At 45.8% G+C, this 13,573-nt stretch overlaps 1 protein-coding gene across 3 annotated transcripts in view; it reads right to left on the minus strand.

The window, feature by feature from the left end:
• The window catches only part of GRHL1 (grainyhead like transcription factor 1), a 46,157-nt gene that overhangs the window by 8,194 nt on the left and 24,390 nt on the right, over nt 1-13,573 (minus strand). For 2 of the 3 annotated variants that reach the window (XM_004274893.3, XM_033437454.2), the window contains exons 9-11: nt 6,641-6,799; nt 2,298-2,385; nt 923-1,062 (exon numbers count right to left, since the gene is read on the minus strand). In XM_004274893.3, coding sequence (XP_004274941.1) covers nt 923-1,062; nt 2,298-2,385; nt 6,641-6,799 — 387 coding nt within the window. The remainder of the gene's footprint in view (nt 1-922; nt 1,063-2,297; nt 2,386-6,640; nt 6,800-13,573) is intronic. The other variant, XM_004274894.3, reaches the window with a different exon arrangement.

Here is a 13,573-nt window from a genome sequence, read left to right on the forward strand (position 1 = left end):
TGTCTTGAACTCCTCTAACTCAGGGGTTGGCAAACTATAGCCCACGAGACAAGCCTGGCCCCGTGCCTGCTTATTATTGGCACACGGCCACACCCATTCATGGCGCAGCGTTTACGGTGCTTCTGAGCCCACAGTGGCACAGGTGAGTGGTCACAACAGAGACCGTCTGACCCCCAGAAGCCTACAATGTTTATTATTTGACCCTTTACAGCACAAGACTGCTGACCCCTGCTCACCCCAAAGCTTCTCATTAGAAACTGAAGACACTGGCAGTGACTTTCCTGAAGAATTCTGAAAACTCATCTGCCTGTAGGAATCTGTGTACAAAGCGCATGGCAGATGTCTTTGGGGTATTTCTCTGAGCTCAGCTTGGCGGGCACGCTCCACTCCACCCAGTTCCTACCTCCACTGAGTTTCTGCTCCAAGCAAAGCTGACTGCGTATTTGTTAAATTTCACATTAGCCGCCCAAACACAGCCGAACATGTGCCAATGATGATCCCCTAACTTAAACCACAGGGAGAGCCCTCAGATGTTCTTTATTCCATTAAGGATCCCACCCCAGGCATTCCACTGGCTTTTCCCTCCTGTCCAGACCCATGTAAGTTAAATTCACAGGATCACTGACTCAAGCTCCAAATTCTGTTACTATTCCAGTATCCTTTAAATGAGATAAGATACAAATAGATAAATCCACACAGAATTAACTTGCCAGGTCTTGTACTGGGGTTCCACCAACAATGCTTACACATACTTGACCGCATGGACATCATGTTGCCCAAACCGAACACTCCAAAGAGCTGACACCTAACACTGGCCAGACCTCACGACGTTTTGGCTTCTGTTTGCCATGAACGATGCCAAAGCCTTTCTTTCTGCGGAGTTTCACTTCCTTGCAGCCACCCTGGGATCCTGGTTACCTACGTGAGCGCCCCGCTGAAGGTTGGCGAAGTGCACGTCAGGAATGAAGAGGACAGGCTGCGTGTCGAGATCAATGAAGGGCTTGAAAACCGTGATATCCATTCGTTTGTGAGAGGGAAGCAGCGGTACTTTGACATCAGAAACTTAAAAAAAAAAATGAGGACACCACAGTCAACAGCTTACATACGCAGACTGGAGGCAGGCCACAGAGCATTTTCCTCACTGTTTAAGAAACTTAAATTGTAGAAGAATATCAAATACAGGTCATGCTGCCTGAACTGAGAAAAATCACAGCTTATGTGAAGGAATAGGTTGTTTGTATTTGCACTAAAATCAACTGCGCATCTCAGGAGAGAAAAAGCCATCTTTAAGCACACACAGACACACAACCTGAGATCCAGAACAGAGGCAAAGCATGCTGAGTTTCTGCCTGAAAGGCTAAAACTTATGATTGTATAAATATAATTTGGAAGTAATTTCACCCCCGCTCTCCTCATTAGATAATTTGTTCTGACAGCGCTGTACGCTTGAATTCAGAACACGAACCTCAACTTCAGACCCTCATCTTCAGAACCGAACCTCAGGGAGGTTGAGAGTCAGCATGACTATCTAACTCTTATTAATTGAATTACAGACTCCATCAGCCCCCACCCTGCGGTGCTTAGTGACGAGCTTTCCTAGCCAGTTAGCTGCTCTCTGAAGTGACGTCGTGAGGCTGCAGCGTGATGCCAGCGAGAGAACCCTGACTGTTGCACTCAGGCCACGTCTGCTGGGCGCCAGACACGAAGAGGACAGGCGCGGCCGCCCGCACACTGTGGATGAAGCGCTGCCTGCACACAGCAGCTTCCTTTTTTTTTTTTTTCCTTTTAGCTGAAAGCTACAGGATTTTGTGAACATGAATGCTGGTCACATTAAAAAAGAAAAAGAAAAAAAGCTTTCCCAGTGCCATGTCCAAACAGAAGCCCTACAGATTCTGCAAATGTCAGAATACTCAACATAAGACCACCACACTCATTTGGAATGAAGACAACCTGAATTCCAAAGAGTGTTATTCTTAAAAACCTAGACAAGTTCCAATTTCATCATGAGCTATTCGGGCGGACTGTGTGTTATTTTTCAGGACTGGAGCCAGCAACCTGAACCAGAACTGACAGGCAAAATCGTCTGAACTCTGGAGAAACTCAGGAATCCTTCCTGCAGTTCCCCAGAAAATGACTTAGTTCAGCCCTCACCTGTCCTTGTACCTGGTTAAAGGAAGCAAAGCTACCACCTCACAGCAGTAAAGAATATCCACTACTCTATCTTCTGCTTGAAGCCTTCAAGTCACTGTTCTGAACGGAAAAGGTCTAAAATGCTTGGTGAAAACACTTCTACTTACAGGCATTCAACTGGGAGCTGGGGTCAGTACACTTGCCTTTTCTTTTGCTTTGTTTTCGTTCTTCATCCCTGATTTTCCGTTCAGCTCCCTAGGTCAAGAGAAGACAAGACACGGTGCTGTTTATCTGATCCTCTTGAAAATATTTAACTCTTATCCTGACCTATGGGGGGAAAATATCTCCTCTTTGGACATAAGCTGCATTGCTTATTATACTCATGAAGCTTATCACAGTAGTTTCCTCTAAAAAGCCCATTCTTAAAACTATTTTTAACTATATGAAATCACAGGAAAACACTTATTCAAAAAACAAACAAATAGGGCTTCCCTGGTGGCGCAGTGGTTGAGAGTTCGCCTGCCGATGCAGAGGACCCGGGTTCGTGCCCCGGTCCGGGAAGATCCCACATGCCGTGGAGCGGCTGGGCCCGTGAGCCATGGCCGCTGAGGCTGCACGTCCGGAGCCTGTACTCCGTAACAGGAGAGGCCACAACAGTGAGAGGCCCGCATACCGCAAAAAAACAAAACAAAACAAAACAAATAGAGCAAAATTCCCCTCAACAATGGACGTGGCCAGGTTAAATGGAAAGTTAAGAAAATCCATTAATGTACCACACACTGGCTTCAAAGACAAGTGACTTTTCTCGTTGTCTATTAACAAGAAAATGAAAGAAAAAACACAAGTTAACCCTGCTTTGAGTGTACTTTCCTGTATGGGCAATGTGGTCACCGAAAACTGATTTTGTCCAAGGACTTGGCATCTACTAAGTGACAGATAGGACCACCTGTGACTCACAAAAGCAAACATTTAACTAGAAATCTGCAGTCACCTAAGAGAGAAAAAGCATGCTCCCAGGCCTACAAAGAGGACATAGGTACACAGTGTGCTCCAACCACACAGAGAACGGCACTGCCACACAGCTGAACCCACAAGCCTGTTAGTAACAAGCACGACCTGAAAGTAAGCAAGCAAGTGCAATAAAAACAAAACTATTCGTTAGTCATTTTGCTTGACCTACTGGCATTTTTTCTGGATGACGTAGATTTCTTTACAAAGTTATTCAGGTATGAACTTACTTGACTTAAGGTGACTTACTTTTCTGTAAATAAATTCCCTAATAGCAAAGAGAGGCAGTAAAAATCATCCCACTGATTTTGGCACTATTGTACAACAAAACCACATTTTAAAATACGGAATACAAAACCCCCTTCTGCCTTTTAGAAGGTGTTGCTCCACTAATGTACCAATAAACATACAACCTGCTTATCAACATTGCTACGTGATACTGACGCAAACATCACCTCCCTGACGGAGGAGAACAGGCAGACATCACCAGTCTCCTCGAGTTACCGACTGGAGTTGGTCGGTATCTCTCAGGTCCTTCTAACAGTCTAACAATAACTTCATGTAGATGGTAAGTTATATTCCCTAAAAGGAAGTTTTACAAAACAGGACACTTTCCTCCTTATTTATCAGCTACATCTACAAAGAATGAGAAGGGGCTTTTGCTTCCACTCAAGATTTACCCTCTGCTCAGAAACAACTGGCAGAACGACAAAGTGCATGAAACAAGGATTCTGAAGGCCCCAGCCACCAGGCAACAAAGAAGAGCAATTCCCTAGAAACGGGAAACCAGTGAGGCGAGACCCCCAGGTGCTGAGCACCCTCCAGAGTTTCCAGGCTGCGGCCCAGGGAGGGATGTCCGGGGGTCTCCACGAGCCAGATTCCTCGGAATGAGAAGGCAGAGGCGAAGCAGAGAGATCAAGGCGGCAGGCAAAGTGGCAAAGAGGAAAGCTGGGAGAGAAAGAACCCTGGATGTCTTCAGAGGGCCCCACACACTCAGCAGAGCACCGAGAGCGCACGGTGTGAGGAAGCCACCCACAGTCGGGGAGCAGAAAACATCTGAAAAGACTAGGCCAGGGCCAGAAGCAGCGCCCGATGCCAGCGATCAGGCTGGAAAAACGGATAATTCACGGGCACTGGGTAGAAGAGCCAGGAAGAGCTCGCCTCAGCCGTGGGGAAGAACGGCCTGACACTGAGCGCTGCTCCAGACACGCCCAGCAGCCGGCAAACGGGACACCTGGGAAGGTCAGCCTGTTTCCAAGGAACTTCACTAGATCTCAGGACAAGGCTCAAGAAGATGCACAGGATGACAGAAACATCCAGCACCCAACAAGGTGAAACTCACACGTCTGGTGTCCAGTGAGATGCCAGGCATGCGGGGAGGCCGGAGACCAAGAGTGAGGAGGATGTGACCAAAGCACTGAAACAGCCCAGAACTGACACGGAAACCAGACATGAACACGGTCACCGGGGCCTCAGTCCACGTGTTCAAAAGCCAGTGGACGGCTTCCCTGGTGGTGCAGTGGTTGAGAGTCCGCCTGCCGGTGCAGGGGACACAGCTTCAAGCCCTGGCCCGGGAAGATCCCACATGCCGCGGAGCAGCTAAGCCCATGCGCCACAACTATTGAGCCTGTGCTCCAGAGCCCGCAAGCCACAACTACTGAGCCCGCGTGCTGCAACTACTGAAGCCCATGTGCCTAGAGCCTGTGCTCCACAACAAGAGAAGCCACCGCAATGAGAAGCCCGCGCACTGCAAAGTAGAGTAGCCCCCGCTTGCTGCAACTAGAGAAAGCCCGGGCGCAGCAACAAAGACCCAATGCAGCCATAAATAAATAAATGAAAGAAACAGCAGATGTCAGAAAACATTTTAAACGGATAAAACTTTAATTTCTCCCTAGATTTTTAAAAAAAGAACATGGACATCGCAATAGTTTGTCTTTTGGCTAAAAAGAAGAATGTGGTATGAAGGAAAGAGATGTGACTTAGGGTCAGAAATCCCTGCTCTACAGCAGATGTAACTTGTCATTTGTAAAATGCAGCACATGTTAAAGCACTGCGGTGGGTAGACTAACGCCCCTCAAAGCTGTCCACGTCTGAACCCTCGAACCTGTGACTCTGTCAGCTTACACAGCAAAGGAGAAGGAGGCTGCTCGCCAGCTGACTTTAAGGCAGCAAGAGTCTCCTGGGGCACCTGCGTGAGCCCAATCTAATCACAAGGGTCCTCAACAGCAGGCGAGCCAGAGGAGCACGTGTGAGGATGGCTCTGAAGATGGAAGGGGCCATGAGCCAAGGAACGCGGGCGGCCTCTGGAAAGCAGAGAAGCAAGGAGACAGGTCCTCCCCTAGAGACTCCAGAAAGGAATCAGTCTTCCAACACCTTGGTTTTAGCCCAGTAAGGCTTGGGTCGGACTTCTGACCTACAGAACCGTAAGATGGTGGATGTGTGCAGTTTTGAGCCACTAAGTTCGTGGTAATTTGTTAACAGCAGCAGAGGACTAATACACCTAGCACATTATCAGGCACATGGCCGGTACTCGGTAAACATCGCTGAGCCTGGGTGTTTGAGGGAGTCCTCTGGGCCTGGAGGGCCTCAGGCTCATCCACGTAGGGCCGCATGCTTGCTCTGTGCACCCAGAACACAGGCCAGGATACCAGACCCCTGACGGCAAATACACTGCCAGTTTCCTAGTACCTTCTAAAAATCTTAATAACAGAGAGGTTTTAATAGGATGAAAAGAGGAGACGGGCAAAAACAATACAGTCCGATATTTCCGAGTGGGGAAAGTCAGAGTCTTCTTCAATCTTAGTTCAGCAGACGGCTCCGCCCCGTTCTTGAGGATACCACTGTCTCCAAACCCCAAACCAGCGTGGGCCTATAGCTTCTCTCTGGATTTAATCCAGCTGAGCCCCTCGCTCTGCACCTGGCAAAAGTGCACATCTCTTCTCCAGAAAAAAGGGCGTCATACCAGAGAACAGAAATGACACTGACATCATTTGGGCCTGTGCTCTCTCTTCCTGCCTACCTGCTGCTGTCAAGAAGAATCTGCAGCTCACTTTCTCCTGCCTTAGTGAGCTGGCTGACAACTTGCCAAACAGCCTGGAGGGAGGCGAGCCAGTGATAACACAGGCGCAGAGTCCTCAGACCCAGAGCTCAGGAAGAGCTCCAACACCGCAGCCGTGGCCTGCAGGTCCCCGTAAGCTGAGGGGCCACCAAGGATTGGGTGCAGCTGGCATGAGTCCCTGTGCGCCACCCCATCGGACACGCCTGACAAAATAAATGTGCTCATCGACCCCTCCAGTTTTTCAGTCAAAAGGAGATTATTTTTCTCCCCTATATAATGTGATTTTGCGTGGCTAAAACATGAATTGCTTATTTAAAATAAGCTATTTTATATTATCAGCAATACATTCTTATTGAACTTAAACAGCTCCTGGTCTCTTCCTGTGAGGAAGGGTGCCCCTTGCACGCTGTATTCTAAGTGTCCCTGCCGAGTCGGCAGCCTTACCTTGTCACAGAAGACTTTTATCTGGCAGTACGCCCGATGCACAGGCTTGTTGCTGCGGTTGTTATAGCTATAGGTGTCGATCTGAATGTTCAGAGGCAACCCCTTCACACCTTTCTGAGAAGAGAAATCTGTGCTTAAGCAGTTCACGGAGATGAAAACCTGCAAAGCAAAGGAAAGGTTCTGTAAGCGCCAGGCACTGATGGTCAACCTCTGCACAGCTTGTAGAAACAGCAATGTCACTGAACCTACCCAAATATGTTCTAAAGGAGAGCTCAGCTTCTTGTTTAAAAGATTTTTTAAAGAGGTAACAAAGGGTTTATTTTAAAACCACCTTTGGTCATAAGAATGCAGACCTTAAAGGGAAAAAACAGACAGCAGCTTTGACCCCCTGCCAGTTCTCCCCCAGAACACTTATTTAGTATCATACGGTGGGGCTGAGGCTGGCTGTCTTTCTTGATGTCATTTTTGAATGTTCCAAATGGTACGCATTCTCTTTGCAGCTGTGTTAGAGCTTGCAACGAACTCTTTGGGGATCCGCCTGTCTTTATGTCTATACCACCTCCTAGGATGACCTGTACCATCTATGTCCAAATATTCTGGAATTTAGGTAACTGTTCCTTAGAGAGACCCAGGTGAACCTTGTACAGATCACGAACACGCTCCATTCCCCACGCCCCCGCCCCGCCCCGTGTTTGTGATCCTGGATTTTAAGCTCTCCACACTTAGTCATAGGTTTTTGAGCTCCCCGGCAATGCTTTAGTTTTAGAATTTATTTCTGATGCATGAGCACCACATAGTGGGTATTATTGGAATTACAGTTTTTAAAACCGGTTGGCACATTTCAAAGACCCTAGACCCTTACTCTGGATTCCTGCCAGACCTACATGAGGTGACAACCCTGAAGCCCTAACAACCAAAAGCAGATCCGCCACAGTCGTGCGGGTGCCGCTGGCTGAAGCAGGACCCAGAGAGGGAGGGAGACGTTGCAGTCAGCATAGGGGGGAGAACCTGTAAGAAGGTAGATAAGAGAGCATGGAGTGGGAACAGAGGGTAAGGAGAAAACAATTCTAGCCACAGGACAAGGAACGCTCTCCAGAAGGTATGCAAAATGCTGAACCAGGGTTTCTATTCTTGTTCTAGTCTATATACTGTTTTTAAGTAGGAAGAGACCAAAACATCCTAAAATAACTGAGAACTTGTCCAAATCCCTCACTCGCCCCCCTCCGCTCAGCCCCGTCCGCCCTCTCAAGCCGAGGACGCGCTGGCAGCGTGGCCCTGCCTCCCCTCGGTCCTTGTCCCTCTTCCTGCTCCTGTCCCCTCCTGTCCCGGTCCAGTCCCCTCCACAGCTCCTCTCTGCTGCTCTCCATCTAAAGGTCCGACTCAAGGCCCTGCTCCCAGACTGTCTGCATTCAGCCCGCACTGTGACGCGGAGCCGACAGCACTGAGCGGTCGTGCTGGGCATGCACCTTACACACGTGACCTGGTGTCGTCAGCACAGCCTGGAGGGCCTGTTATCCTCTGTTTACAGGTGAGGCCTGGAGAGACTTTTTAAACTGTCCCCAGGGTAGAAAGCAAAGGGCTGGGATTCATATAAAAGACTTTCCCCCTTCACTCCCGGCTGCCTCTGTTTCCCAAACCAACTTTTTATCCTATAGACAAATCACTTGGCTTTTCTTTACTACCTGGAATGGTTTGCCATTTTTATACGTGTATGTTTTATGTCCCTGACTAGATCGTAAATACTCAGCAGGCTGGGTCCATTTCTCCACTTGACACGGTTCCTGATCTAGGACTGCCTTATCTTACCTATGATTTTTTCTTTTCATTTAAGTAATTTTCAGCAAATAAGCAAATTGCTCTAATTTTTTAAATACACAAATCTAGATATGTAAGCAAAAGTGGCACACATGAATTTCAAATCCACTACAGAAACTTCGTGCTTTGACTTTATATCTTTTCCTATATGTTTTTTTAAAACCGTTTCATATATAATCCATAAATCAAAGTTAAAAAGATAGTCTATGGAATAGATGAAAGAAGGACAAACAGAAAGGCAGACAGAAAGACAATAGTTCACGCAAACAACTGAGCACATAAAGTAACCAAACCACCACATTTTTCATTTTACAACTAAATGGAAAATCTGAAATTTTCTCCATCATTCCAGGCCACCCGGCTCGATTCCTAACTCAAAAACAGGTGCCTGGGAAAGTTACACTTTACCCTCAACAATTCCAGGAAGTCTCTGACCCAAAGTGGTATTCCCTTTACAAGAGGATTTCATGGTAATCCAACCTAAAACCTAACCTGCCCTTGCTTCCCAGTGTCAAGTTTCTATTCAAAGCAGAAAAATAAGCAGGAGCCAGATCCCAGGATCAGTATAAACACGGAGCCTTCAGAAAGGCATTACTCTCACTGTTATTCATGATCACTTACAATTGCTTTCTTATGGACATGCTTCTCCTATTTTCATATCAACTCTTTCTAAACCTGGCGGTGTTCTAAATGTGTCAGAGAATGGGTACGGCGTCCCTAACTCAGCATTAAAAAAGTGCCACCTTCTCTAGATAAACACACAAACATACCAGTGAACAGTGAACGGGCTGTGCGGTATCTAGGCCAGGGACACGAGGTACAGCAACGGTGGGCTGAAGCCCTGCAGGATAAAAATGGGGGCGGCACAAGAACAAGCCGGACGGTCACAGGGACAGCTGGCCCTGAGGGGGACACCAAAGGCTGGCAAGGGTGCAAGATGCCTGATATATGTTCTAGCAAGAGGTAATGTGGTCAGCAGGAAAGGCTTTGGTCTGAGAAGCAAAACGCCTAAGTTTTGGTCCCAGCTCTGTCACTAACTGTGCTGTGATGTGGGCAAGGGTCCCCCACTGTCAAACACAGGGTTGGATTAGACGACGATCTCTAGATGACTTTTAACTGCAGTCCCAGCATACTTACACTGAAAGATGATGAATCCTATATCCCTACTCTGTATTTCTAGTGACAATAATTTTGTGTAATACGTTGATCAATCAACTTTTTACAAATCGTGTTCTTTTAAGAGTACCATGTGAAGTTGCCACTTAAAGTTATCTACTAGCTACCTGTATAAAATTAAGAATCTTACAAAGCAGTGGTTCTCGAAATGTGGCCGGAGCATAATCCTGCCTGGGAGCTCGAGTGCTTCACACCCTGACTCACCTGGAATCCCCGGGCTGTCAGCCTGTACCGGAGACGGTGACGGTGAGGCCACGTCTACAGTTCCTGCTCCCACGCCTGGGGTGGGTTTCGGGCTCGAGAACTGTCTTAGGTCCTCCCTGGGTAATTCTCGTGATCGGCCAGGATAGAAACCACTGCCGTCAAGTAATTAATCTTCTATGTACTTACACACTTTGAGCGATCAAAGATCTCCTTTGGCTCCAAAACTCTGAGGTTATTAAAACGAGTCCCAATATATGGTTTCCTTTCTTGAAAGAGTTCCGATGTGCTTACATGTATTTATATGTATCCCATCAGGTTGTTTTTAATTAAAAAAATTTTTTTTACAGAGGTACAGCCCTATCAAATAAGAATAATATTCATTTAATCAAAGGAAAGATAAAGATGAAAGCATCTGCTCAACTTTGCTATTCAATAAGGTCGTGTAAATTCTCAAGAACTCCTACTTTAGAAGACAGAGACCAGGAAAAAACCTATTAAAAGCCTGTCAGACTTCACTTCTTATGTTTAACCCTCACGGGACGTTTGGTTTTCATGGGGGTTGACGTGTGTGGATGAACTGTGCGTTCGGGTGTGAGACTGGCCGGTGGCGTCGTGCCCGCAGAGGACAGATACAACGTTCAAGCAGCCATTCCTGTTCCTGGGGCCTGGTACACAGCACACGCTCAGCACACAGGTTTTTAGCAAGAGGAGGAAGATGCCGAGGGAGCAGTGAACAAACACGACCAAGAAGAAGTTCAATGCGGACACCTAAAGCACTTTCTCGTAACTATCTACATCAGCAGTGGGTCACCTTTTTCTGCAAAAGGGCCTGATGGGAGTTTTCGCCTTTGTGGGCCACATGCAACCACCCAACTCCACAGTAACGGTGCGAAAGCTGCCACAGATGATACATGAACAGATGTGGGTGGCGGTATATTGAAAAATCATTATTCACATAAACAGGCCCCTGGCTGGCCAGGGCCTGAGAGCTGTAGTTTGCTGACCCCCCGAGCTACACCATTCTCTAAGCTGCCGGGATAGTAACTGATCCTTACGACATCACAATGTGGTAAAAACAGCGAGGAAGCACTACCCCCACTTTTTGTAGTTCAGTATTTCCACTCTCCCCGCAGGTGACCTCCTGAGAAGATACCCGCTATGGGCTTCCCATTAGTGTGACCTTCACCCACACACCCACACTCTTGATCAATGCAGCCCACGCTCGCGGACGGACTACACTAAGTTCTGCTGGAGAAGCTCAGTCAGTGTCTGTGAATCTTTATTTAGGAAGGTGACAATCTTTAATCAGCAGCACCCAAAAGAGGGAGAGAGCAAGTGTAGGACACGAGGCAGAGCTGTGCTCTGGGTCCTGGGGCAGCAACATGGCGGATGTCTTCTGCTCCTCACCGTGTTAACACCTGGACTGGGTTCTACCTTGGGTGACTTGGCCTTGACTTGGCCTTGGACAACAGGCCAAGTCACCCAACTCTGGATAAAACAAATGTTCAGACCATACTCATTGTGCAGAGAAATATTTTCTATAATGAGATTACAGAAAATCTCCAATATCACCTACAGAAGGTGGGAAAGAGGTGAAAAGGAAGATGGATTATTACACATCCAACTCCTCTTCTATACAATACACGTGTTTGTGCATCCACACACACAGCCACACACACATACACACTTAAAACGCCTTATTTCTGAAGTCTGAGAGTAGGCTGAAAGATACACAACCTTCCTTCTCTAGAATGACATAAATAAAGATCTTTAAGAACTCAAGTAATGACCTTTTCTCTGTTTTCATACTTCCTTGCCACTTATTTGGAGGAAAAGTTTGATTTTATTCAAATAATTGGAACAAATCTCAAAAGATGAGCAACTAATGTTCCCACCTAAAATCACTAGAGAGAAAAAAAAACTAACCACAAAAAACCCTGCTGAACAGGTGGAAAGATGCTCGGCAAGATTCCTCTTTCAATGTCCAGCCCGTTTTTCTAAGACAGTTCCTCATTCTTGGCCAAGAATTCATGCACTTAGAACTTCTCAAGAAATTTAATTTTGTTTTCATGCACTTAGAATTTTTCAAAAGATTTAATCTTGTTTTCAAACCTCAGTTTGAAAATGAGAAAAAAACAACAGAATAAAGATTTACATTATCAAAGGAGTAACTTGTATAGATTTTTTTCATTCCAAATGTTTATAAGCACAGAACCAACAAGAAATCAGATCTTGAACTAATTTATGATGATTTTTCCAGGAAGCATTATGGCAGCCGCACAATACTGTTCACCAGCCAGCTGCTGTGTCCACTGTTACTCCTCAAATGGAAAGAAAAGGAGAAGAAAGACACAGGGAACTAGTCTGCTCAAAACACAGGTCACAATCAGCAGTTCATTTCCCAGTCGTAGAGTGAAAGCAACAGAGAACAAATTTTATAAACCCCCAACTCGCCTGTCCTTTGGGGGCTTTACCATCAATACCACAAACCAAGGCACAATTCCAGAAAACGTATGGCGTCTCTAGTCTAAAGGGAGTAGTCAGATGTATGAGCTTTGACAAGTGAGTTTCATTTGTGGGGAGATATTCTAGAAATAATTTTTCACCCGCCTAATTCACAGAAGGAAAGCATTAACAATGCACTTGGAATTCATCAGGAAGAAGTTACAAAAATTATAAGCAGGTGAGTCAGAAGCTAAATGATGAAACTGACTACTTAAATACACTAGGCTAATTTTCATAAATAAAAAGGCTGTTCCTTTTCAAGAAGTTACCACAACAGTAATACTCATTCTGTATTATTATTCCTGTACAAGAACCTGACAGCCAAATAATATAGTTTTAATTTTTTTCCCCACTGAGAGATTTAGGTGGAATTTTACACATTATTATAACATTGCTTCTAAAATGGTGAAAATCATTTCCTTTGACTTCCATAATATGGTTTTCTCAATGAGTGGAATAAAAAATTTCAAAATGTGAACCTTTAGATTCACTAAGAACATTATATGAACCACTCTTATGACAGTTTGGATAAAGTTTTCTTTTTAATTAAGTTTTTTTAAGGGATAAAGTTTTCTTTTTAAGGGCTCTGATGTTTACACTACAATAGAGTAACAAAGCATAATGCTCATAAGAGTGAGGTCACAGGCGTTCAGCCACATAATGTCACCTCAGTGACCGGGACAACTAAGTCATAAACAACCTGCAGTGCTTCTCCAGAGTCTGAAGGAAGGGACCCAAATTCTTAAGGCCCTCCAAAACCCAGCTCCAACTCCCATTCTGGTTTCACACCTCCTTTACAGGAATTTTTACACACACTTTGGGGATCTTTATTTTCTCTGCCCCTCAATTTAAAATAAATTTTATTCCATTCTCTACTGACATCTCTCTTATAAATAAAGACCTAGTAACAGCTGATATAACTTCTCTGAGATGCGTTCTCTAACTACCCCAAAAGAATTACAACCCTGTTTTACTATCTATCACATTGTAGTAAGTAGCCTTGCCCCCAGCACCCTGTGGCCCTACTGTGAGCTTCTATTTCAGGCCAAGGGCCTGGTATCCACACCCCCGTGACCTCTACTGAACACTTGGTCACTCTGTCACACTGTGATTATAAGTGCTCTAAGCCCCTTGATGGCAGGAATTATGTGTGACCCATTTTAAAAATTTCTTCCAGTGTTTAGTATATTTTTTGTATTCTCCTAATGCCTATTACTACTAAATGGTACTGAA

Source organism: Orcinus orca, chromosome 13 (genome assembly GCF_937001465.1).
Source record: "Orcinus orca chromosome 13, mOrcOrc1.1, whole genome shotgun sequence".
NCBI lineage: Eukaryota > Metazoa > Chordata > Mammalia > Artiodactyla > Delphinidae > Orcinus > Orcinus orca.